A 27,453-nucleotide genomic window follows, 5' to 3' on the forward strand; every position below is an offset into this window, starting at 1 on the left:
GAGAGCCGCAACTCGCGAGCAAGGCTGAATCCGTCAGTCAATCGAGCACCGCCGGTCATCGTAGTCGTCTGTAGAAAGGTCACTACGCATTGCCGGTGTATTTTTCAGTGTTCTAATTTCCATTACAATTCTCATTACATCAACTTGTTTGTTAATTGTTAACACTTGTCTGTGGAAGTGAGACGTTTTCGTAGTGTTGACGCCGGCGAGTGTTTAGCGAATTCTCTTAAACGTATTTGAGGTGAGATATTTTTTTTGGATTCTCATGGAATTTATTTTAAACGGTATGTCGAACGCGCATTTCGTAATAAGAACACCACGTGTAGTGCATAGCTATGCATACGTGTTGAGTCGGCACGTACCAGCGGGACAAAAACATAGATTTTTTAAGAAAGAGGGTCACTAATTTGCGTCTTATATAAATTATTTTTTTAATGGGTTAATTCCAGACACGAACGTAATACGTTTATTATCGATTTTTGTTTACCTACATCAGGGAGGGGGAACCACAACTACCGGCTTTTACAAGATAACAGTAGTGACAAATACGTACGCAGTTTTGTTCATTAATTATTTTCCTGTTGCGTGCAAACATAACTTTTTATTCTTATAAAGTTTATCTGCCAGGTAAACTTGTTCCTTTATTAGCATTAAATATTAAATTGGCTCTATACTTGCATGCGTATTCTTGATGTTGGTACACATATAAATGATTTTTCTCTTAAAGAATTTGAATATTAAAAAATATAAATATCTTCAGTTTATGTTCGAAATACAAAATTAAAAATCGAAAAAGAATGTTTAATCAATAAACTGCCAGACATAACTGTCCAATCAACAAAACAACAAAAAAATTATCAATGAAAGTGAACAAATTGATAAAAGAGTAACAACTGGAAAGTGAATTTGAAGAATTACTTTACAGATAAACTTATTTTCTATGGGTATTTAATATTCTGACATGCTTTTAGTTGAATATAATAATAAATTTAAACATCAAATTTATATGACTTTATGTAATAACGAACAGCCTTAATCAAGGATTTTCAACAAATCCCCTTGCAAGGGGTGAAAACAGAGATGCGCAAAACTGTAAAATAAACTTTACAACATTTTTGTGTATTGGGTCCAAAAAATGTACCTAGATAGAAAAATCTATAGTGGTACAGATTTTTCATAATAGGTGCTTCTAATACCTAAAATATAGAGAGCCCATGCACCATTCAATTAATTTGCCATGAACCCTTTACGGTATAGTTGTAACTAGGAGCTAATACAAATACAAATGTTTTATTGCTGAATGTAGGTAGTTAGCTAGTTGAATTATTAAGTATTACAGGAAAAAAATGATATAAAACTTAATATAAAAAAAAAAACCTTAGAAGGTAATTGCATGTATCCAATCCATATTAGTCATAAGATTGATCGAGCATTATGGAATCTATATACATTGGTTTATGTCTGATGGTAATCCGTCATTGTCATGAAAGTTTCCATTGTTTTAAAAACCTCCTCAAAAGGATTTATTTTGTGGTGAAAATGGATAGGTTTTAAAAAGTCCATATAAATAATAATATTTACCACATGAAAAAGTATATATATTATTTCTTATATTAAAGTATGAATGTATGTAAAGTGCAATGAACACATCAGATTTTCTATATAATTCTAAGTCAAATAAATATTATGTAGGTTAATGTAATACAAATAATTTTGCTTTGTAAGCATAATGTAATGCTAAATTCTCATGTTATTTGATAGTGATTATAATGCAACTTGAGTATTTTGCTCATGCATGAAATTCAACTCCTAAATTTATAAATGCATATTTTTAATGTAGTCTAAATTCTGCGTTTTTTTTAAAGAAATAAATAATATCCTTAATAAAGAAATAGAATGGAAAAATGAAGACCATTTCTTAAGCCTTAAGTTAATAATTATTTTGCTGTGAGGTTCTTGTAAAATGGTAATGGTTATTCACTTATATTATGTATGGCTTTAGATTGCTTTTAATTACAAATTCAGAACATCAAGTAAAAGTTTACTTATCAATCAATTTGGAGCAGATCGAACTGATTACTAATTAAAGATAATTTTTCATATAATTTCTTACTCATAATAATTATTAATTTTAACCAGCAGCATGAATTCTGATGAAAGTGATAAAAAACAATTATTCATATTTAAATAGGTATAAAGCACACTATAATTTGTATAATTTTCACAAAATATTTGAATGCAGAGCAGAAAAATAAACAGCATATTAAATTATGTAATTCCTTATAAAATCTATGGAAAAAATAGATTTAGTCAAAGTAAGATACAATAAAGTTTGGTTTTAAATAAATAATAAAATAAATAAATTTTACCTCAATTTTGAAAAGAAACAAAGTAAATTTTGATTCCAAGCAAGCTTATTTTTATATGCATGTCAAATGGGTAACAAAGTGATAATAAATTGTGAATTTTACTAATTGCTTGATCAGTGTGGCCGAGATAGACATAATATATCATTATGATATTATGCAAGTAAATCTGTCTGTTTTGAACAACATTGAACCACTGACATCAATTACAGATAAGTTTGTTGTACTTATTTTAGTATCTGTGAAATAACAAGTTTTGTACTATAGACATTATTGTTTACATTTTAAAGGAGGTTAAAGTTAATGAAGATTTTTGTTAATTTATAAAATCTGTGGTCAATTGAATACAGATCCAAATCGTCTCATTTAGTAAATTTTAAACAGTCAAAAATTTTGTGCGCCATGCAATCTTATAGAAATAGCTTTTTGTCCATTCCAGTATCGGAAGAGGCTAAAGGCTTATTAAAAAAATATTTTGATTTTATAAAAAAATAGTAGGCATGGATAAAAGTGGATGTACGGAGCGACATAGTCGTGAAATAACGACCAAGCTCCTTAAATAAAGATTAAAAAAAAAATCTTATAGAAATAAATTGTATTTGCAAAATAATGTTGAACAAAAAACTTAATGTCATCATGTACCCAGATTCCTATGTTGCTTTTGTTTTTTTACTGTCTACTTATAATGGAAACCTTGTTATCATAATATAGCACTAACTCTAATTATTCATTTTAAGGCATATGTCACACTGTAGGCGAATAGCTATTTGCTACACCATTATCTCGCGAATGCAACGCAAAATACGCACGCTTTCGTATAATAAAATAATATTAAAACTAATAGGTATTGACTCTTATATATCATCATATCCTGATGAAAAATAAATTCTACATACTATATGGGCATGTTATCCTCTCAGGGGTTGGGGAGGCCTTTACTCAGCAGTGGGAGATGTATAAAACAGGGCTGTGTTATATTATTATATGTGTATATGTGCGCATTAAATAAGGCTGATTTAGTCTTGAAAATATGTTGAAGGATAGATAATTAAATGTCAAGTTCATGGCTTTCGATTGAATCACCTTTTCATATAATAATGCAAGTCATAATAAATGAATACACACTCCTTTTGATATAAAGCTCGTCACCATCAGTCAATGAAGACGCACGTCGCATCGCACCAGTATAAATGATAGCTCAAATCGTACCCATTACCTGTCTATAGTGGGACAGCTCCCTAAGATATTTACAATCAGCGTACAATGTCACACGAACACTCAATTTGCTCCTGTGATTACTGCGTCGCTCATCCGTTAAGTCACAATTGTCGGCAATATTAATCTTAAGCATTCTTGATGAGGCAGAATGAAGATTTAACAGATTTAATTTTGATAAACGTAAACAAAACTTAGGCTTAAAATAATGTAGATCTCGAAATAGATATTTTACCGATTTGTATGATATTGTGAACGATAACCTAATCTTAACAAACATGTTGCGTTTTCATTCATAAACTTGATTATATCTGGATAATTACTAAACGATACAACTAGAAACAAATATATATTAATTTGGATTGAGTTGTGTGAATCATGCCTTACAAATTTTGTATCGGTTTTAAGGATTTTGAGTTTAAATACCTTTACGACTTTGTCATCATTTAACGAATGCGTGATTTATGTCAACATATATACAAACAGTTGTATGTGCTATTTCTGTCGTAAAAAAGTACCTTGATATCGATAAAGAAAAATTCCCTTCGAATTACACAACACTTGATTTCTGTCATTGAACTCATTATTGCTATAAGTTAATCAATATATTTTTCTTGAATTTTTCCTGATTCTCGTATATTGCGCGTATTTTACATATCTACAAAATGTATTAATTACTTTACGGATTGTTTTCAAATAAATAAATCTAACGTAAAAGTGCCCAGTTATTTAAAGCCATTGGTTCAAAGCATCTACTGATAACAAATGTATAATGATCTTTAAATACCATGAACTTTCTTAAAAGGCTAATAAGGCACCTTCTCTTGTATGTATTAATCACAGGCGCCGGTGATCACTTTCCAGTTAACAACCGATATCCCACTTGTAGCGGTCTGGACTCACAGTACCCATTGATAAAAACAAAAAAAAATCAGGATAAATTTGCAATTAAAGATTTTTATCAACTCATCATAATGAAGCTCAAAAATTAAATTCCATAACAAATGCTGAAAATCAAGAGTTACTTGTCTACACGACCAATAAAACCTAGATTATAATATAATGACACATTATCATGGGTTATAAAATTCGAGTAGTGTGAAGACAATAGCAGACAAAAATAAATATCAGTGATAAGTGCAAAAAAAAATTGAATAACATTTTAGTATCTATTGTGTATTTTTGAATGTTTAGCGATTTTAGCACAAGATAATTCGCCTTCCGGTGCAAATAAATTAAATTATTTTTTGTCAGAAATCTGGAATCTCTGGTTAAACAGTTTTTGTGACATAATTAATTTTTTTGACTACGGAAAAAGAATCGTCAGTATTTGATGTCAGATCGCATCAGTCTAGAAGTCTGAATTGACAAGACTCGTACGACGCAGGTTCACGACCTCATATCTACTGGGATCACAATAGGTCCCAACCACATTGATTGTTCTCAATTGAGACCCACCTCCATAGTTTATGTTGATGAAATAAAGAATTGAGAATGGAATTGAGCGACTGCCTCAATGATTTCTGTATGGATTCCACAGGCTATGATGACTGATACAAAAGTAAACATAGAAAAAGTGGTATATTGTAGATTAAAACCTTAGACTGTTGTATATAGTGCTCCTTTCTCGCAACCGCCAATGAACATCGACTCGTTCAAGGGAATTATGGGTGTATTGTCGATTTTCAAAAAGAAACAATAGGAATAGGGAACATGATTTGTTAAATAAAATTATTAAATATATTGTATATAACAAATATAATACACAATATTCAATTAATATACAATATTCATTTATATTTAACGAATGTCTAAGCATTTTATAAAAGAACTACTTGTCAGCTAAATGCTAACATAGCCTCACTAAATACCAATAATACGTCATGACGCTTGAACTAACCGCACTATAAAGATCTAGTATAATTTGTAATGTTATCTTAGTTTTTGTAATCACATTCAACCTTTATGACATTGAAATATGACGTATTTTTTGCCCCGGTTATTAAATTGCAATTTATTGCCCAATCTTAACTAATTTGTTATTGCAGCCTTGATAAATGTCTATCTTCACGTCTATGTAATCGAACTTTTTTCGTCCCATGGTATAATTACTCTAAACAAGTCGATGTTAAAGGAACTCCTAGTCCTAAAAGTGTTTTTGAAGTCAAATACGAGACGAATGAGTTACTACTTATATAATTATTTATAATATTATTCTATTTAAAATTTAAGTATATGAGGGTAACAATAAGCATGGTTTTAGATTTTATACAGTTTTCGCTTCAATGAAATATCCTCAGACATTTTATTTACCGTTATAGTGAACTGTTTGTCGATTTACTGTAATTATATGTTAGCAGAGGCGGTGTTTAACAAAAACAACGTTTGGCAATGAACTTCCAAACGTAAACGTGCAGGGAATCGTTACAGTTTGATGTATCGCCGTGGCCAAACATTAAACAGGGTTGGCGACTTAGATAAATAAACACGTCAGGCATCACACACACAGTCCTGACGCCACAAAAGGATACAAACTTTGTGTCGTTGGTATCGTGAGGTATATGGAAATTTCCGCCTATAATACCCATATTGGAAACAAATATTTGTAAATCACTCAATCGTTTAACTTCTGACGTGGATAAAGCCGATATTGCAGGGTTTTGTGTAGTTTTGATTCCTAAACCTTATTACCCGACTTTTATTTTTGAATTACTGATAATTTACAAGATGTGTGTTTATACGATGTAAATTCTTCATAATACGGGCATGTAGAATTTGTATTTATTAACATTACTGTATTAATGTGTTTTGCAAATATTGGCAACCCTAAACAGGGCCACAGACGAAGACCTTGAATTCTGAATTAGTCCACGTTTGTCTTGCACAAAACTATTTCGGAGAATTTGTTTCAAAGTAATAAGTATTTTGTTTCAAATTTACATCTATTTTCGGATTGTATAACAAAATGCTATGTAATACTAATGTAAGGATTGGTGTCTCATAAATCATTAGTGCTCCGCAACTTATGATTCTGTCAGTTAGTCAGCGTGTCAGCGATTATTTGAAGCGTTTCCAGCGTTGGAACTATTTACTCATAATCTCCATTTATTTCTACTACTCTGAACGAGTCCTTTACCTAAAAACAAGACAAACATAGCGGTCGCCTTTTACATTCCCCTTTCAAACAGTACATAAGTTCACACGAGTAAAACCGGTGTTTAAGCTTGTTTTTCAACAAATATAGTAGACATGACTAGTCTGAAACCGGATTGTACACTGTTTAGAGTCTTGTAATAATAACGAACGGATAAGTTGAACGAACTGTGATTTTTTATAGGGCAATGCAAATGTTAAGACCTTGAGGAAACACCGCTAATACACAGATGTCGTTCACCCCTTGACTTTTGTATTGTGTCAATAAATTATTCAAATTCGTGTTATTTCATATCTTTTTCACGATTTTTTTTTTGTAAGTCTATGACCTATAGCCTATACACTAAGCGGATTTCTAGCGCATGTTAGATCATATTTGGTCACCTCCCTATTCACTGTAGCAAGAGCTAAGCGGTTCGTATCGTGAGTTTACTACGAGCATATACGTGGTACAAAGCCAAACATACAATAGTGGCATCACACTCATGCACCAGTGAATATTTACACGTGTACGTTGCGCGTACTATTAGTTATTTTGTATTAGCTTTGTTCGCTACTTCCAGGCGACCAGCCTGAAAGTGTTTAGCCGGTATAAAAAACATGTCCTCGGATCTCAAACTATCGATACCAAATTTTATTGAAATCCATTTGGTAGTTTTTAAGTTCTTCATGATCAGACAGACAGACGCGGCGGGGGACTTTATTTTGTAATATGTAAGGAAGGACTATCTTAGTTAAGTTGCTTCTAACGTGGTTATATTTTGTTTAGGTATGGAGTGGGAAGGGCCGCCCAAGCAAGGCTTGTACGACCCACAGAACGAGCACGAAGCTTGCGGTGTTGGTTTTGTTGTTGCTATCGACGGTAAACGCTCTCATAAAGTAAGTACCATATTATAATTATTATATTTTATAATGCAGCTACTGACGGCAAGTGTTACTACCTAAACAATAGTATTACTTGTCAGAATTTTAAATTACGAAGTGTTTTACTGCCTTAAAATTTTACATTAACCGCCATTTTCAATAGACGATCCCAATCGAGTTTTTCGATCTATCTCAAAACTGGACTAATCAGAACAAAGATTTTTTTGCCACGGTCACAAATTATTTATTGAATTGGTTCATTCTCGGAATCGGATTGAAATTTGGGATTGAGATCGTTTATTCAAGACCACTGTAAATCGATATTATCAATGTATTGTAAATTGAAAAATACTACTGTCTGATGTATAGGATAGTTTAGTATCTACTGTTGAATAAAAAGCTGGTGTAGGTAACAGAACACTAAATACCTAAAAGCATTTAAGTTAATCCAAATAATTTAGACACTTTTTAAAAACCTATTCTAGTTTATTGTCGTTTTTATATTATTGTGTATAAAAACTATAACAATTGCAAACCACATAAAAACCCCCTTATTGGCTGTACTTAAAGGATGAAGCCAAACAACACAGAACTCATAAAAATTGCTATATACGTGAAATAGTATAAACTCCTTCAAACAGCGTTTTTGGCTACATTTCAAAGTTGTCCAGTTCAAATTCTTGGCATTCTAAATGTAACCGCCTAATTCCAATGCACAAAGAGCGTTGTATGGCTTTCTGGCACTGCATTGGTTAATTGACACTTCTTTGTAATGGATCTACATGCATTAAAACGTCTAGACTGTATTAATATTACTATCTTTTATGGAGTCCGGAATGGTTTTAGCTGATTTTACTTTGTGATACGGCTTTGTTGGCAAGTTCTGGAATTATTTTAATGCTGACTTTAAAAAAGGGGATACATATTTAATATTTATCTTTTCTACTTTCTGGCCTTTATCTTGTTTGATTACTGGAGAATCTACAATACTCCCAAACTATTTATGTTTCTTATAATAAAAGCTTTTCATTCCCAGATAAAACGTCAGATCCCACCACCTATTAGTTACTCCACTTTCTATTATACTCATCCAATTGATGCAGTATACCAGTGATATTAAAAAGCTGTTCATTGTCAGATCGTCCGCGATGCCGAAACCCTCGCAACTCGTATGGAGCACCGCGGCGCGTGCGCATGCGACAATGACACCGGCGACGGTGCCGGCGTGTTGACCGCCATACCGCACCAGTTGTACTGCGCCCAGCTCAGGTAAGTTATAGATAAATAAATATTAAAAGTTACTCTGTTGCAAGTGGTAGGTGAATTGGCATCCGCGGCCACATAGAATATGGGCTTACGGGAGATGATTACCCTCGTCAGTCAATACAAATATGCCGGCCTATTTGAATTTAATTTTGATTTTGACGTGCAAACTACTGTTAGAACGGGACATATCACATGCTTGTAGCCTTTTAAGTCTCAAGAACGAAGCGATATCATCATGCTTTATATTATTCTTAAAACAACCTTTATAATTTTGCATAAGTAGTTGTATAAAATGTTTAATAATAATGTTAACAAATGCCTGCTTATACAATACTTGAGACGTGACCAACCGGTCGTGCACAAATATTGAATAATCATAGCGGGCATATACAATTAAATCCTTTAGATAAACATCATATTACATTCCTTTAGTTATAGTTAGTTGTGGTAGGGACAACATTGTTAAAGTCACAAATGATAGGAATGTAGAAACACCAGAAGAACTCGTGTGCTGTGTAATTTTTTATAACAATATTGTTGGAGTCATATTCTTCTCTCTAGTCACAACTAAGTATGATAATCTCAAGCAAATCATATTAGTCTACTAAGAAATATATCGAATGAATTCCAGAACTATATTTAAAATTTTATCTCTGCTGCTAGGTAATACTAATATTATCAGGTAATACAGTCATCTAAAGCAATTGATGCAACTATGTCGACATTCCAACAGATATTTGTTTTCTGTGAGGATTAAAGTTCAATGACTGACGACGGAATCGCTCCGGTTTCTGACCATTGTTCATTGTATGCCACCATCCACAGGATAAATGACTCACATCGCCTCGTTACAGGCTCGTCGATGAGCTGAATGTTAAGAGTTATTGCTACTGTTGCGTCACTTGTTCCTTTCAGCACATGGACTGAATGATAAGCGTTATTGCTAAATGATCTTTGAACCGTATTCATAAGGTTCTTTCAATATGATCTGATCAAGTCGATGTACTGAATTGAGGTTTAAACGAATTCACTTTTTTTTATCGGGTACGGAAATGTGCTTTATTGCATCTGATGCTAAATGGAGTATGGTCCAGATTGATTGTTGACTGGTGACAACACTCGCCAGTCGATACAATTATGCCGCTCTATTTAGACTGTTGTGTTGAGACGTTGTTCCTTCATTTTTCTGATTTAGCTCAGGCTTTCATGCACTGAATGTTAATGTATTTGTTGGTTTTGAAAATGCTGTGTCGACAGCTGTGTCTTTCAGTTTGATTGCGCAGTTTTACCGGTTGTTGCATCACTGTCGGGTCCTTTTTGGGCTGTTGCGAATTGCAATACTGAGTCAAGTCGGGTAATGAAATGCAGTTATGCTTTGGAATTTAACTTTTATGCCCCTTGGGTTTCGATATGTGATAACACAATCCCAAGACTTCATGTCGAAACTTATCTTTTAGTATCATGAACCAACAATTTTCTCAATTTACTAAACACCTACTATGAACTACACGAATAATTTATTATTTTCTAAGCAATCGATATTTGGGTAAAGAAATTGCGGTGTCATATGTCTGGCATGTTGCCAATTTCAGGCAACAATCGTTCACGCAACATAACTTCTGGCAATGTTCCAAACTGGGGTTCCAGGGTCGAAATAATAGAACCAGGGAAAGTGAGGGAAATTGTTTTTGCACCGCTAATGGATGCCACTTGTATTTACTTTTGTTTCTGTTTAATGAGTTATGAGCTTTTCCAGATGTGAGAATTTTAGTTATTCAATTAACATTTTTTTTCGCTAGCCTGACAGTAAGTACCTAGGCATAAATGAAGTCCATTAAAAATATTTTGTTCATTGACTGCATTTGAGTCATTTGGCTTAGATTCCAGAGAGGTCGACGTCTAATGAAACTATGAGTTTGTGTGCGTACCTTTACTTTGAACCTGGAACTTATCGACTTTAACATCAGAAGGCTCATATGAATTTTTATCACTGCGCAGAATCTAAACTAATTTATTATTTTCATATTTCAAAAATTAATGGCAAATGATCAAAGACATGGTCTGAGTGCAGCTTACCATGAAGAAAATGAGAAAAAGGTCCTCCTGCAAACTGGGCAAGGAAAATGTATGGATAGCTCAATAATAATATACTATGAATCACAGTTTGTATTGGTCAAATTAACCATGGATCGATATTCCATTTAGAAAACCTGTTTATATGCTAACTTATCAACATTGTGGCTGTGTAGTCAGAATTATTTTGAAGCTTTCCTTCAATATTATACGAGTAGCCCATCGCTCCAAAGCGGCTTAGTAATCTTTGGGAACTATCGGAAATGAGATGGAGACCATAAGGTCTCTACTATATTTGTAAGCAGCAACAAAACAGTAAATTTCTCAAGCAGATATGTAGATTCAGTCTCGAGGAAAGAACTACCCAAACAATATAAGATAAAGAAAGAAGAAGAAGTAAGAAATAAGTTTATTATTGAACAAAAATACACACAGGCAACAGAAACATACAGCGTAAATGTAAAACATAAAGATAAAAGTGGCAGCAACTTTTTTATTGGTTTATAACTGTTATTTATATAGTTGTTAGTATCCTGTGCAGTCTAAACGGCGCTCAATCTGCATGACCCAGTCACCTAGTCGTTCAGCCGGCAAATTGATAATGGCTTGTAATACATCGGACCACCTAGCTATTAACCGACCAACTACGCAGTTCGCGTTTGCGTTATCAAGTACTCGTTTATTCTGATTTTTATACAAGTGAGTGTTGAGAAAGTGTATAAACAGGCTTATGCCTTTATTGTACTACCAAATTCATGTGAGGGGCAGGCTTGTTTGCCATTTTGGGATAGAAAGTATGTTTATTGATGAACATACCATAATATTAGCTACATTAACCAGCTTCCGTCACATAATACTCACAAATTGCATGTCATTAAAGACGTATTGTTCATTGGATACAATGTCTTTCAAAAAGGACTGAGCGGTGATGCAGTCTGCACCGATTTCTTAGTAGCAAATATTGAGTTATCTACCTGAAAGCTTCTAACATGGCAAGACGTTTTATTTTTATTTCTATGTTGAACCTTATCTACCTGAAAACGTCTAATTTAGCAACACCAATGTTTTTTTTTTATTTCTATGTTGTACCCATAGAAGAATAAATTAGCGTTATGTAAGATTTCCTCCTGGGACAACTAGTCCGTAAACTGTAATGCTTACGGCTCGCACTGCCAAGCATAAAATTAGTCTCGATGATTCGCCTGGGAAACGTTCCCTGCTTTATCCACCCGTACGAATAAATAGGGTTGTCGAGGCTCAGAGTATTTTATTGCCTAAGTAGGCAAACGAGCAAACGGTCTGCCTGATGGTAAGCGGCACCAGCTGCCCATGGATTTATTCAAAGCCAAGCCGCTGCCTACCGGAAGGTGAGCACGCTTTTTAAACCTCGTTTGAAGGACAGGTCATAACGCTCGGGAAACACCCATGCAGGGATTAAGTCCATAGTCGAAGAATTAAAATGAGCTATTTATTACGCAGTTTATGTACATTTTGTTCTTTCTGTAACGCCTTAGTTTAAAATATTTTCATGAATAGATTCTCGGATACTGAATTCTGATAGCAATTAAAACAAAAATTGCAACGCAAAACTATGCACCCGCCCTATTTATATCAACTGATACTTATTTGTTTTATCATAGTTGTCATTCTAAAATCAAACGCCCTAAGATGGCTTTCGAAAGATTCAGTAGAGAATATTGCCAACGAGTCATAATTAAGCAAAGGATAGTCATCTAAGCCACAAATATACCGAAAATGAATTATATAGATATTTAGAATCGCAAATATTTTCCTGCGTCATTTGATCAAGGTTTTGTAGGTCTGGGACAATTTTAATATCATTAGACTATATCTCTATAAAATAAAAAGTTTAATTGTTATGAATGTTCATATTAAAATCAAAACTTAAAAGCACACTACTCAAAAATTTACTGATTGTCGCTTAGATATGATTGCCTTTCAACCATCGGTTTAATAACCCGACGTACCGGACAACTCAAACCGTTTGCGATATTATATTCTACATGCTACACTACGAACAGTATGCGACGGATTTGGATTCGCAATAAATTGAACTAACAACGTCGCTAGTCAATAAAATGTGTTTTTTATTCCGCGTGACGTCACCGATACCGCAGTGACATTAATGGGGTTGTTTGTAAGAACTCAGTGGACCACATTGTAACGAGCTTGTCAGTTTTAATGAACGATTGATTTTTATTGATTGATACTTGACCTGTCAGCGTTGCAAATAATGCTACAGCCGGATTCATTTCAGTAGTGCGTCGTATGTGGCGATAATAGGGTTGTCAACCTAATTGCTTCTGGTAATTGGATTTTCACTGAAATTGCACCACTACACTATTTCGCGTACCCTCTTGTTTTTAGTGACGTTAACTCTTAAATGTTAATGTTTTCAATACAGATTGCTAATGAAGGCTTTCGATGATATTCAAAAACGATCAATTTGTTGTAGTTGTCAATAAAGCTCAAGTAGAAATAATAGTGGAGATCATTTTTCGTGCTCGAATAAAAAAAATTAGTTCAGGGCAAATAGAACTCTAAATTTAAGGTGATATCATTCCTTCATAAAATAACTTACTTCACTCAAGGTTAGTATAGCTTCTTATTAGCAGAACAATATTTAAATTAGAAACTGTAGCTGCAGAGATTAGCATGTTCTAACGTCGTAACATACATAAAAACAATATTTTCGTATTATATTAGTACATATAGGTAAAGAAAATCAGTCGACAAAAGTACGACGCAGTTTATTCACCATAACTGCATTATGCACACATACAGTAGAAATTATCATAACTACTGAATAAATACGTAATAGTTTCCACATCGATTCGCTGCGGCGCGGCGCAGCGTTTTGTCGCACCGCGTGGTGGCGAATCGCGAATACCGTAGGGCTGACGCAAGCTCGGAAGCATTTTTTGTTATAATGCATTAACTTCGCCAGATACCTTTCAACGTGTTTATTAGAGAAGTCAGTAGTGATATCAATAACTAATTGTACTGCTAAATTACACCACCAACCACATCTCTTTTTGTTAGAAAAACATGTTTATTTATAACACAAATGTTGTCTCAAGCTCAACATTTGTTCAATGTTCACGTTTCTTTATTTTCATTGTTCGTATGTATGGCATTAATACATTAATATCGAAACTATGGTTGTATATTTCGTCCCGAAGAAATAAATTACTTTGTAAGAAAAGCAAAGTTTAATGAACAGACAAATATATTTTTTAGTTTTGTATTGTTCAGTTCTGAGTATATGGTGTAAGAAAAGTAATTTCATTTTTACACCTAAAATAAAATGCTCTAGTTTTTGCCCTGACGTAGCGTTCGCGCTAATTATTGTTGTCGAGATTGACGTCACAAATTTCCGCAATTCAAGGACACCGCTGAAGTTTTAATAGGCTATCTATAACGTTGCCCGTTATTATGTCTTTACCTTTATGGTATACTTTTGTTATACATTTCGAGAACATTATCAATTTGTAGGAAGATATTTTGTATTTGCATTCTTCTTTAATATAGTCACGAGCGATTTACATAAAAGAGAGTGATCGATAAGAGTGCCCAATATAATATAATAATATAAAAAAAAGAAAAACTATTATTTGGTCGCGTCCAGTAGTGTCCCCGTAGAAAACGTAATTATTTTTGCTTCAAACAAAATAATCGGTTTTGGTTTAATCTTCATACAATAATTCATAAGAGACAAGAAAATGTTAGATACAACCCTAACCACTAATAGGTCCACTATTTCTAGGACGCTGCGGATCGACACTGTATTCAAACCGGGGCCCGCAGAGAGACCGCTCTCATTTCACAATAGACAGCACTTCAGCTCGTATCTTCGTATGCTGTTACGTCAAACGGAAAATAGTTTCTATGCTGCATTTTCTATTATGATATGCACTCTTACGCGTTGATATATCTCGTGATAACCTATAGGTTATGTCCTGACAATAGCCAAGTAGTAGTTTATTTTATTATTAACTTTATGCTGAAGATATTGTTTCCCAAGTCTCAGTCAAATGGGTGAAGTAGAGATTAAAAAAACAGTGTAGCATATTATAATAAGCACATAAGAGAAAGAACTACAAAAAACAAAGCACCAAAATACATATTTATTTGATTTATTTCTTTACATGTGACGTCAATATCACTTAGGTAGACACAACTAAAGGGGTTATCTTAATTTTTTACAACTTTTTGTTACCAGTGAAGTCGCTTGGGTCGATAAGACTTAATAACTTGTTATTCTTAAGGAAATATAATTATCATATACATGTCTGGTGTAGAAATAAGTTGATTATCCTTATCATTGATTAGATGGTATGTTAGCCTATATAGGAATTAACATTTAGTCATAAATTGTCATGATTGCTTTGTCCAGTATTAGTAATTGTACTATGATTAATATTGCATATTTTCTTGGTATAGTCGGCGGCTCCGCCCGCTTGGTAGATCTTTCCCACAAGAAAACTTCCACAGTTTACTTCAGATTCTTCTTCTTGTAGTGTCTCTACAACTAGCGAAGATTTGCAGTCAGCTAACCATATCTTAATTTGTTTAATAGATTAATTATTATTTAAAAACTGAAAAGTAAAGGCCTAGCACTTTTCTGCTTCCGAATTTTATGCAAATCAGTTCAGAAGTTTCTGCGTTCCCTTTTAAGAAGCATCTTACTCAATTTCGAATTTACAATACTAAGTTTCAATCTGAAAGGTCACACGCTTTCACAGACTGAACACATTGTCACGTTGCTAAACGGATTAGCGGCTTCGAAGGTCGATCCTCGTAAGGAAATTCTTTTGTTACGTCACTAGTGTAAAGGTGTCTTTGCAAATAGTTTGGAACTGTATATTAAAGTAATCATCTCATTAGGAATGTTTATGTGTGCGTAGCCTTTTATGTATGTCGAAAATTTAAACGCACTGTTGAGTGATTTGTAGGAAAAATAAGAAGAAATAAAGATGTGGTAACACTAATGCATCCATTATTCTCCAACTTTATTTCTATACTATAATAATACGTAGAAAATCCGTCAACCATTATGGACAAAACTTACACCATGGCGTCCACACTTAAATTCCGTCTGATCCAGAATTTCGAAGATAGCTTAATTACGCTCCGACTGAACAAATATGGTGACAAAAATAATAGATTACCCATAAAAGAAGACCTTCGCATAACAATAAAGACAACTCAAGGTCGAACTTACACCGAGATAGTAGACATGCACGTTATCACGATCTGTCACAAACAAAGCAGCGTGTTTGCTTACGGAATCTTCCTATTTGCATTAATTGTAATGAATCACTGAATTTAATAACTAGCATTTGCTTGGAATTTCGCCCTATTTGAAGTCATTTTCGGCGATAAAGTGTAGCCTAAATGAGTCCTGTTGATAGAAATACAAAAAAAATCATTCGATATTTCTGACCTTAGCCAAACCTAAACAAGCAGAAAAAATAATTAAAATATAAATTTAATAAATAACAATATTGACGACATTACTATCAATTTTATGATGTATACTTTTGATTCTATTGTATGCAAAATATAATGTTAGTTTTAATGAAACTTTTTCATACATTTTCTTATGAACTTTAAACATGATTTTTATTAAGCCATTAACTATAATAATAAAGATTTTGGCCAAATGTTTATATTCAAACACAAAAAATATTTAGCGCAGAAATTAAAATTTCCACGTCGCGTGATCTCAATAGACATAATCTAGTTAGTCAAAACCTAATAAGTCAATAGTCATTACCGTGTTCTGCATTACGTTCAAATTTATATTCGATTTTTGAAACAATTATGTAAAAACAAAAATTAATACGTAATTTTAAACTCCCGTGGGAATTTACAGTTGAAAAAAGCGTTTTCCGTGAAACGTGCAATCTAAAAGGCGTTGTTTGCACTTCGATCGACATTGTTGAGTTCGCCTTATGGATCGCGTGTCAACTGTCAACTATGCTCGACATCAATATCATTTGTTACGGCCATTCAGTCGGACAATTGCGCACTACTTCCATACTTAAGTAGATTACGGTTTTTTACAAAAAAAAAACGCAAAGAATTTCTAAACATAGACTATAAAAAACGTTAAGGAGAAATAATTGTTTGTACTGTTTTTTTCTTGTGTTTAAAGTTTGTTCGAGAAACTTATTATACTCGTACAAACAAATCGGCTCCAGAGAAAAGCAAAGGAACAAAAAGGCTTCGTTTCATTTATTCTTTGCATTTTAATTAATCCGTGCATGCTCACACAGAGTTCTAATTGAAAGAGAAATAAAACATCGTTAAAGAATTCTTTCTGCTTTTAGTTTAGTTAGAGGCAACGCTCACTAACAATAGTTATATTTTTAAGTTTCTTTCTATCTTTACAAGGAAATAAATAAGTTACGAAAGTTGATTTGTTACTTCGGATTATTGACTACTAATTTCCCTCAATGTTGAGCTGCACTGCTCGAAGGTAAGGTAAAATGCACGCTACTGGTGAATACATAAATAGCGGGTGCACGGTACAAAGGTTTCCTCATAACTCACTTTTATATACGCTCAATGTTTCTATTTGGTCGACGTCAGGAAAAATGCGATAGCATTGACAAATGTAAACCCTAGTCTTTAAAACCCAATATTCTACATGATTTAGAATGAAATTTAATATCGCATACACCTTTTGTGAGTGACCTTTACTTGACGTGAATTGACTTATTAAAAAGATTTTTAACTTAACTCAAAAGAGTCAGTATTTCAGACACAATCCTTCATACGAATATATATATTACATTTTAGCGCGTGTTCTGATCAAATAACAAATTAAATCATAAAGATATTAATGAAGTATTGTGTATCGTGTGGCGTTTTATAATATTATAAAATAATATAAATTATTATATTACCATTAACACGGCCTTCCGTAATATACATACATACTAGATAGTAAATATACATCATGATATGCACGTGTGCGAAAATATAAATTTTCATCAAGGTTCTAGACTCCAGATCATTGCGAATACAAAAATACTTTGAATTTGAACTCTGTTAAAGGCTACCTCTTTTTACGTGCCTTTGATAACCTTAAGTGTTTTTGTTTTTAAGTACAGCCTAGATCTAAGTAAAAAATATCTAGATGTTGGGCAGACTTCTTAATTTCGGAATGATAAATAAATGATTTAAGTTTCGAATGATATTTTTTCGTAGATTCTTTAGCGACCATAGTTCTGTATGGAAAAGACACGCGAAGTTACATATGATTCGGCACAACATGCCACAAGTAGTGGTATTTGTCTATTGTTGGTTATTAAAATAATCTTTATTGTCTAACAGCTTTCCTTATGCGCACTGTATTAACGTCCTTGTATTAAAACTTATCGCCAGTCGCTGGTAATCTACGCGTAATTACCACCGTCTCTTACGGGTCAGGAATGTTTACATTCAGAGTGTCTCAAAATACGTACTTTAGAATTAGGTAACGTTAATACGTATGACAATTCGTGCTTGGATGGTCGTTAAACTTCTGACCAAATGTTTGTTCAAATATTCACAGGCCAACGACTTGTATATCTTTACATTTTCATAAGTAAATACATCTTATATACTCCTAGCCAAGCATTGAGATATAAGTATTTTGTTGTATTTGGATATACGAAGTTACGGTTTCGTTATAAATTTCTATCGATCTAGATCCAACCAGACCTTACAAACTAGTTGTGGACATGTTGTTCTAAATGACAATAGGTAAAACCGAATGTCATTCCGAAATATAAGGAAATCCATCTAGATTTTAGAATAATCTTGGCTCTACATATCCATAAAAGGAAATACAGAATAATTAATAGTCTAGTATCATATTCTCTATACATCGCAGTAGGAATATTCTTTCCCTCGGATTTCCCCCCATATCCGGCGGATACCTTTACCTTGCACTGATCTGCTATGCGTCACCGCGGCGCGATGTAGGGAGCCCGTTATTAATCGACTCATTAAACCTAACTGTCTTTTGTCAATGTAATGTCTAGATTGATATTTGTTTGGTTTGTAGATTAGAGTTCAAGGATCTTTAAAACGATGACTTAAAGTCTACATTTGAATAAAAATTATAGGCAAAGTTTGCGATGTTTCCCTATATTCTCATAACAAATTTTTCAATGTTTACAAATATTGTTTGTTCTTCTAAAGAACTGTTGGGAACAGATTATGTTTTATTATTAACTAGCTTCCGCTCGCAGCTTCGCCCGCGTGGATTTCGGACTTCAAAAATGGAGTCGGTCGCGAACGTTCGAGAATGTTCGTTTTACGAAGCTACTCGCTAGGTGATTCGCTAGCCTCTAGGTGCCAAGCAAGCCGCCTGCCTGTGCGTTCGCGACCTTATATATATACAAAAATAATCCTTATAGCATGATTCAGTATTCACGCATGATGGCTTATTATTAGCGTATTTCATGTATAACTTTGGTGGTTCTATACCGATTTCTATGATTCTTTTTTATGGAATATTTAATAATGTTAACTTTTTTATTAGGGATGCCTGAGAGTGTTATAAACGTAAGAGTAGACAAATATAATGAGAAAGCTTCGAACTGCAAAGCTATCGGGAGTTACACGTGTTATTGTGAGTCAACCATAAAAGATAGACATATGCTGTCGTGGGGTATTTTTTACATAATTTTAAGGAGAACATTTCCGTCATACATGATTTCTGTGTAGCTTTAACCATTAATGTTGCACACGCGACGGAAGCTTAAAAAATGGAGTAACTTCTCCCGTTTTCCCAACATTTCCCTTCACTGCTCTGCTCCTATTAATTGTAGCGTGATGAAAAGTATACTATAACCAGCACAGGAGTATGACAAATAATTGTACCAAGTTTCGTTAAAATCCGTCGAGTAGTTTTTGTTTCTATAACGGTTATACAGACAGACAGACAGACAAAAATTTTGCTAATTGCATTTTTGGCATCAGTATCGATCCCTAATCACCCCCTGATAGTTATTTTGGAAATATATTTCATGTACAGAATTGACCTCTCTACAGATTTATTATAAGTATAGATAGATTTAATAGAAAAGGTTTCTATAATTTTTAGGCTACATATATTTTGATTGCTCATAATTTCCTGTGACTTTCCTGTGAACCTTGCATGATTAGGGTAATTTACATGTAATGGTGTCATGACTCGTGTCTTAGATAGTGTTTATATTTTTTGTTTCGTTTTAATTCAGAAAATTATAGCTCATTTAAAAGTCAAAATATAAAAACCGCAAACCAACAGTAGGTAAATTCTTATATCTGTACAAAGTAATGGAATTTTCCTTCCATCATCTGTGTAGTGTACTCAATAAAATCTAATGTCGTTCTAGTATAATTAGTTATAACTGTATCTTCACAGATGATAGACGGTTGAATATGAATAGTGTACGTGTTGTTCTCCTTAGCCCCTATCTAGCCAACCTGAACCTAAAACCGTAGACTTCACAGCCGAATACCCTACCGTACAAGACTATAACATCCTCAATTTGCCCTCAAACTTTCAACATTTACAATTTAGAATGATTTGTTACTTTTCGGCGAATGTTAGATATTGAAATTAAACCACTTTTACGGATTTGATGGCAGTTTTAATATTTCGCAAAAATACATTGACTTTTGGACCACCAACACCTCAGTCCGTCCCGTGACCACGAAGTACTGCAAAGATCGGAAGGAAAATAAAATAAAAAAACCGCGATGAAATATATAAACCTAGTTTAATTTCAATACAATTTAGTATTTCCAGTTGGTTGAATACAGCTAGGTATAAAGATTAAGTTACGGTCTGAACCTTGATAATGGATTAGAGTAGCTCACGTCGCGTCGGTAAGTGACATGAAACACGTGGCGGCGGCGTGACATAGACTAAAGATTTTTTAAGGTTTACCTACAGTACTTAGGCAGGCGTCTATAAGAATCCTGAGAAGTTTTGCATGTCGGTTTTGGCTTGATTTGGAAAATTCTAATTGTAAATCAATAGATATGCCGATTTTCGGAATAAAAAATGACAAAACTGTTCGATATTTTGTAGATATTGCCCTATTAAGAGTTCCTTAAATTATAAAAGTGGTTTTAGCCGAAGTATTAAAAATTTCTTGGGCTGTAATTGATCTCTTAACCACTTTCGTTGACGTCAAATAGTAGATTGAACTCGTCTTCCATATCTATAGCGTTACGTTGCCAATTTAGCCAATTGTCGAATAACTGTTTCATTTGCTAACATAACCTTAGCACTGAGACGATTTCATACTGAGTTGGGACTGATATCTTATTGACGTTGATTATTTTCCTGATTTGCTGAATATTAATTTTCGTATTGAGGTAATTAGTCATGTTAAATGACGTAAAGCTACGTTCTGAGAATTGCCTCAAAGGATTTTACTATAAATGAATGGAGGAAAAAAATATTAAGGATATAATCATTTACTTGGCAACATGAGAGCAGTTTTTGGGAATAATACAAAATAAATTACTTCTAAATTAATGGCAATACTAGCATACAAGTATACGTATTTCACGATAGCATTTTTGTCGTGATACACGATTTCGTTTCGATTCCATAATAATACATCAAAAAGCATAGATTATTATAATATAAAATTACAACGTTTTTGCAATACTATGTCCTAGCTCCTAAGGCACTTTTGACAAAGCTGAATTTTGGTTCAATCGCGATCATCGCTTTACCTACTTTAGATTTTGAAAATTGTTTCACTATTAAATCTACATTACTCCTGGGCATTATGTGCCACTTTTTATTCGGCGAATTGACTTTACAAAGAGGTATCTTGAGCAGGTACTTTATAAACCTACTAGACCTAACTAACCTTCTAGATCAGGATTAAGGGAATTAAAATCATTATTAATATATTAAAAGGCTTAAAGAAAATATTGTGAAATGTTTACACTATCTCAAGTTCCATTGAAGAATCTATTTGATAATCACACTTAAAGTTAATCTTTATAATCACACCACTTGTATTAAATGATTCTGCAAATTGACACCGCTGACAAAGTCGTTCTCCTAGATAATCTTATCTATGTACATGATAATCATCACTCCTTCGCGTGGGTATTGTCTGGGGCTCATATGGTCTGTTTATCCGGTGTACTAGGTGTTTGATCTTACAAGCCAGTGTCTAAGGTACCACGACACAGTATATTTCTGCCAATATTCCTCAAGCTGTTTGGTATAAACAATTAGTTCAGTGGAGTTAATAACTAGCTTCCATCTTCACTGATGGGAATAGGATGTATTTAATACTGAGAGGGTACGGATATTCGGTAAAGTGAATTATTATATGACGAGCGCAATGCGGCACCATGCTCTGCAATTCAAAGTAAGGTAGCGGTGTTATAGGTAACTAGTGTGTACTACAAACATTGAAGTTATCAAAGCTACTACAGATATAATGACCAGAAAAATAAAAAACATGTTTTGGGTCAGCTTCTTTTGCTATTTCGTTGATAGTTGACGTTGTCAGGTTCAGAAGATAATTCCATATTTTACAAAATGAAGAGGTTTTGTTGTTTTCATGGACACACTATTAAAATTTACCTAAAGCACTTCGTGGCGTTTTGTAATTCAGAATTCTTGGCGTTACGACCACCATGGTGCTATCATTACGCAATCGACACGTTTGCCTTGTCATCCAGTTATATAAATATCTCAATGGAATTTCGCCCGAATTACGCCATTAATATTGCTCATTATTCATTACCACGCTTCACCCTCGTGGTAGGATCAAGAATTATTGTATTTCCATTTGGTATTTAAAAATTTTTGGAATTTGTAATTTTGATTACGAGGAAATTTATATATACTAATATAACATTTAAGGAAGTGAAATTAATGATAAACAATGATGCGAATCGATGATTTGTATTCTTCTTTGAATTGTATGTGTCATTTTCGTTCCAAGTTATTTCCAATACTTCGATCCCCAAATGTCTTTTTCAGATTCCAAAACTCAAAATCTTCATAAGTTTGCAAGTTTTTTTTTATCTTTTGCAAATAGAATGTCTACGTAATAAGTGTACATTTATATACATTAGAATGCGATTATCTTCGATAAAACCGTTTATCGTGTTCATTATGTTGTATAGGAAATAACAGAGCGCACTCCAAATTGTAGCTTGTAAAAGATAAGATACCGTTTAATTGATCACTTAAGCATTACAATTGATAGTTATTTGGATTAGCGGGATATAAATCATCTCACAGACGTCTGGTAAGGTTCCATCATACTTATTTATGTGTTTTTTGCCCCCTTGATTTAGATTATATAGTGTGGGAAATGTACTATAATGTCTAAGCAGATAAATGCGTTAAAAAAATCATGCATAATTTTCTAGTAAAAACATGCGTAGACTTCCCGAAATTTTATTAGAATGAATTGCCAGTCTAAGTAATTAACGGCTTGGATCTAAGAAATCACCACAATGCAATGGTATCTCGCGATATTCGAAATGAAATGAAATTAGCGTTGGTTTAGTTGCAAATACAAATGGGAACCAAACTATAATTCGACTACATGGCGCAATTTAACATATTTTGTTTACAAGGATATATCTCTTAATTGCTAATCTCTTGAAGCTTTCTATTTCCTAGCATATTGAAGGTGGTATTCACGACATAAAACGCGAATTTGCGAACCAATTATAGTGACGTAATAATATGATGTATTTGCATCCACTTTGGAAGGTGACACGAATTTTTTATCATGTAGGTATAATATAAACATAGTTCTGACGTGTTTTGTATCAACGCTAACGATGTTTACCGAGAAATCTTAAAAGGGTAATGTGGGTGTTCAAAGGAACTGCATGAAACGTGTTATGAATACTGCGTATAATCCTGTGCTTTTGATGTCGGGCTTCTGACTAAGTTATACCTTCCCGTACCTAATGGGGCTGTATGGTACCACTGGGTGCTAAGAGTGCTGAGAACCAGCGTAATGACTGATCGAAGGTTGATTTCACCAGACCTCTTTATATTCCTATACTCTCTTACAGTCGGTCTCAATTCACTGGCAGATTACAAATCTTTACTATTGTTTCTTTAAAGTAAGATAGATGAGAATACCTTATCCGTGAAGTTTAGCTGGCTATCGGAGGATCGAATATGACTGTCTTTGGTGTGTTTCTGTCAAAGATGGCAATAGAGTTATTAATCATTGTTATAATAATCTATGCAGTATGATATTTAAATTACTTTACGTAAAATCGAATGTAAACATTATAGTACACAGAAAGTACTCAATAACATTTATTTAAAATATAAAATGACTAGCACTCAGTGCATAAATAAATCGCTTCGGCAGTTGCACTCACTAAAGGTGCATGATATTGAAACAGCAGTATCAGTTAGCGAAACTTTTACTGTTGAATGAGATGGCATACTCCAGTTAAATGTTAGTAGTGAAACAGGCTGTTACCCTATAGTTACTAGCCAGTTGGTGTTTGTCGTTAGTTACACTTATTGTTCTGGTGGATGACAAACACCATTTCATCTAAGGAATAGGTTAGACGTAGTCAAGACTCTTCTGATTTAAGAAAGACATTTTTGAAGATAGAGCGAGTTGAAAATCGCGATGTGGCTATTTAATCATCTAAATGTTTCGATCATCATGGTATAAATTTTCAAATTATGTTACATTTCAAAACTAAATTTCTATCGCATTGGGCAGACATTGTTGAGCTAAAATACGTATAAAGTACAGGTACTCTCATTCAGCATTGTAAATACTTAACTAGGATACACTAATCTTAGGCTTTAATTAATCGGATTTGTTAAGCGGCGCGCGATAAGATAACTTCTGTGGGAAATCATTACCGATTTACTATCATAGATTTTAAATATAGTATTAACCATATATTATTAAATGATGGGATTAAATGATAGTGTTTGTGGGAAGATGTGCACATTTTTTTCTATTACAGGAATGCAAGAGTTAGCTTCCTTCAAGTGTCGCCGTTTTAGAGTAAAAACAAAATTTATTAAGTCATAGGAATCACAATGTTTACCTTCATGATTCAGTGAAGACTTCCGAGCATTAAAATATTAGAAAAGTAGTTCCAAATTACAACTTGCAAATTGTAGGATTTATTGTACTCATAAAAAGTTTGTTTGATTTGATAAAATTTATCTGAATGACTCTTACTAACTGTCTGTTTTTGTATTCGACCTTGTGCCATTCTAAAATCGCGGTTAATGCAATTATCAATAGTGTTTCTTTTAATTTGTCTACATAAATTTATTCATTAGAAATGTTATCGAATAGAGTCAAATCTAGGTGTTCTACGCTTATTTTCTCGATGGCCCTAATCGTCAAAACGCCTTCATTAATTAGTATTTCATACAGTTCTTCTACTTTTAAATGGAAATAACAGAAATCGCAGAACAGATAAGCGCTGGTGTAAGCTTGTTTTGGAGTGGAGACGGCGTCTTGTCAAAAGTAGCGTGGGACGCCCTCTGGCCACATGGCGGGACGACTAATACAAGAAGACAGACTAATAAAACACCAGACCTGGCTCTGTGGCTTACCTTGGCAGAGGCCTATGTCCAGCCGTGGACTGCAACGAGCTGATGATGATGGTGATGTACTCGTTTCGACATTCAGTCGTATAAAAACAAAACAAAACAAAAAAAAAACAACAAAGTTTATCAAACTTTCTAATTAATATATTCCAATCGTAACCTGTACGTCCTCTAAAATTTGTTGCAATATTTTCAATGAATAATTTTCCGATGACAAACGATTTATCGACGCGTACATATCTCGAACATCTTGAAGCGTCAGATCAACTTGGCAAGTGATATAATTGTTTATCCATCAACCAGTATGAATAATGTTTTGTGCGGCTTTAAATATCCTTTACTTCTGTCGCGTCTTCTTGTTTTGAGATATTGCTAAAAATATAGTTGACGGAAGAGATCTGCTCTTTTCATTGTTAGATCAACTATTTCCGTATGGCTAGGAATATCTAGGCAAATGCTAATTGGTAATTATCTTAAAAGACGAGAGTAAAGAGCCCGCCAGTAAAGAAATTGTCGAATATCCTACAATTTCAAAGTTCAAGGGTTCCCTTGGAATTGGCAGTATTTATTGCGGTGATTTTATTAAGTTTCCGACTACTATATTGAGTCTTAGATTTAGACACTCCGAAAATATAATTTTTACTATAAGCAGTAGTGACCTAATATAATGATACTATTTTGATTAAATATCTGAACAGTAAATCCTATTTACTGATATTAGAAATATACGTTACGCAAATTTCCTCGTTTGATTACCCTTCAACAACCACAAATATTTACATAACCACCTTTTCATGCGAGTCAATTGAAACAATCACCGTAACAAGCGCGGTGAATCACGTTGGAATTTATACAACTTTAACGAGATGAGACGAGATTACACGTATCACGGCATATTGTTTTATCGAGTCATTATAATATAGACCAGACGACCTTCTCTTTATCTCATTGTATTTTGAATGGTTACGCTTGATCCTTGGATTTAATTATGTTTTCATGGTATTGTATCATTAGAATTAATTCTAAGATTAATTTGGAATTGCTTTTGATGTTCACGTGACATAGTATGCTTAGAATTTGCTGTCGTACAATTTCAGTTATCTAATATTGATTTATTGTTGCTGTTCTTCATAAATACAATCTTATTTTCAGTTGTATTGAATGAAATATAAATAATGTAATACAATATTGCTTACTTATTTAATAATGTTATTTATCCTCATTTAAGACGTTTCAATCATTTTCTACTAAAAAAAATGTTTAGTCGTTACTAAATAAATTTTCCTTATAATTACCATGTTTTATATTTATAGCTTTTCTCACTGCTTAATTAAACTATGTTGTAATCAGAATTGTACTCAACTCTGACCTTTCAGAAGCTGGAACGTGAGTTATTTTTAACATCCATTTGGCATTTCATGAAATGCCGCTGTAATGAATAGGACTTCGCGTGGATGTCGACACATTTCCTGCAGGAAACTCTGCAACGTTTTACGGTTCGACACGTTTTAACGAATTGCTATTGAGTATGGTTTCTTTACATTTGGTATTGGATAAGGTGTTCCAATTTTTGCATTTATGAAAATGTTTTCCGTGTTTTATTTGTTTAAACATTAGATATGACCTGATGACTATTTCGAAAGAAAAAACATCGCATCCTAAATTTGATTTTAAATCCGTTACGTATATCCTACTTCAGAATACACTTGCTAAGACTACAAAGTAAGTGCATTCTACTAGTAATGAAGCTGTTTAAATTCACAAAGTCCTTGTCCTTGATTGAGCTTCTGTAATATTAACTAAATAAGTAATTTCTATCATCCTTGACTACGGCGGATTATTTGTGAACAATTGATTTTGTCTCAACGTCATTCTAATCTAAATGTGCTAGAAAATTGTAATTAAGTT

General features: G+C 33.4%; 1 protein-coding gene across 1 annotated transcript in view; it reads left to right on the forward strand.

Moving 5' to 3' along the window:
- LOC115452078 (putative glutamate synthase [NADPH]) overlaps positions 1 to 27,453 on the forward strand; it is a 69,005-nt gene continuing 41,552 nt past the window's right edge. The window contains 3 exon segments of the mRNA XM_037443650.1: positions 1 to 241; positions 7,504 to 7,613; positions 8,737 to 8,867. Of these exon segments, the coding sequence (XP_037299547.1) occupies positions 7,506 to 7,613; positions 8,737 to 8,867 (239 nt within the window). The 5' untranslated portion in view covers positions 1 to 241; positions 7,504 to 7,505.

Source organism: Manduca sexta, chromosome 26 (genome assembly GCF_014839805.1).
Source record: "Manduca sexta isolate Smith_Timp_Sample1 chromosome 26, JHU_Msex_v1.0, whole genome shotgun sequence".
Taxonomy (NCBI): Eukaryota; Metazoa; Arthropoda; class Insecta; order Lepidoptera; family Sphingidae; genus Manduca; species Manduca sexta.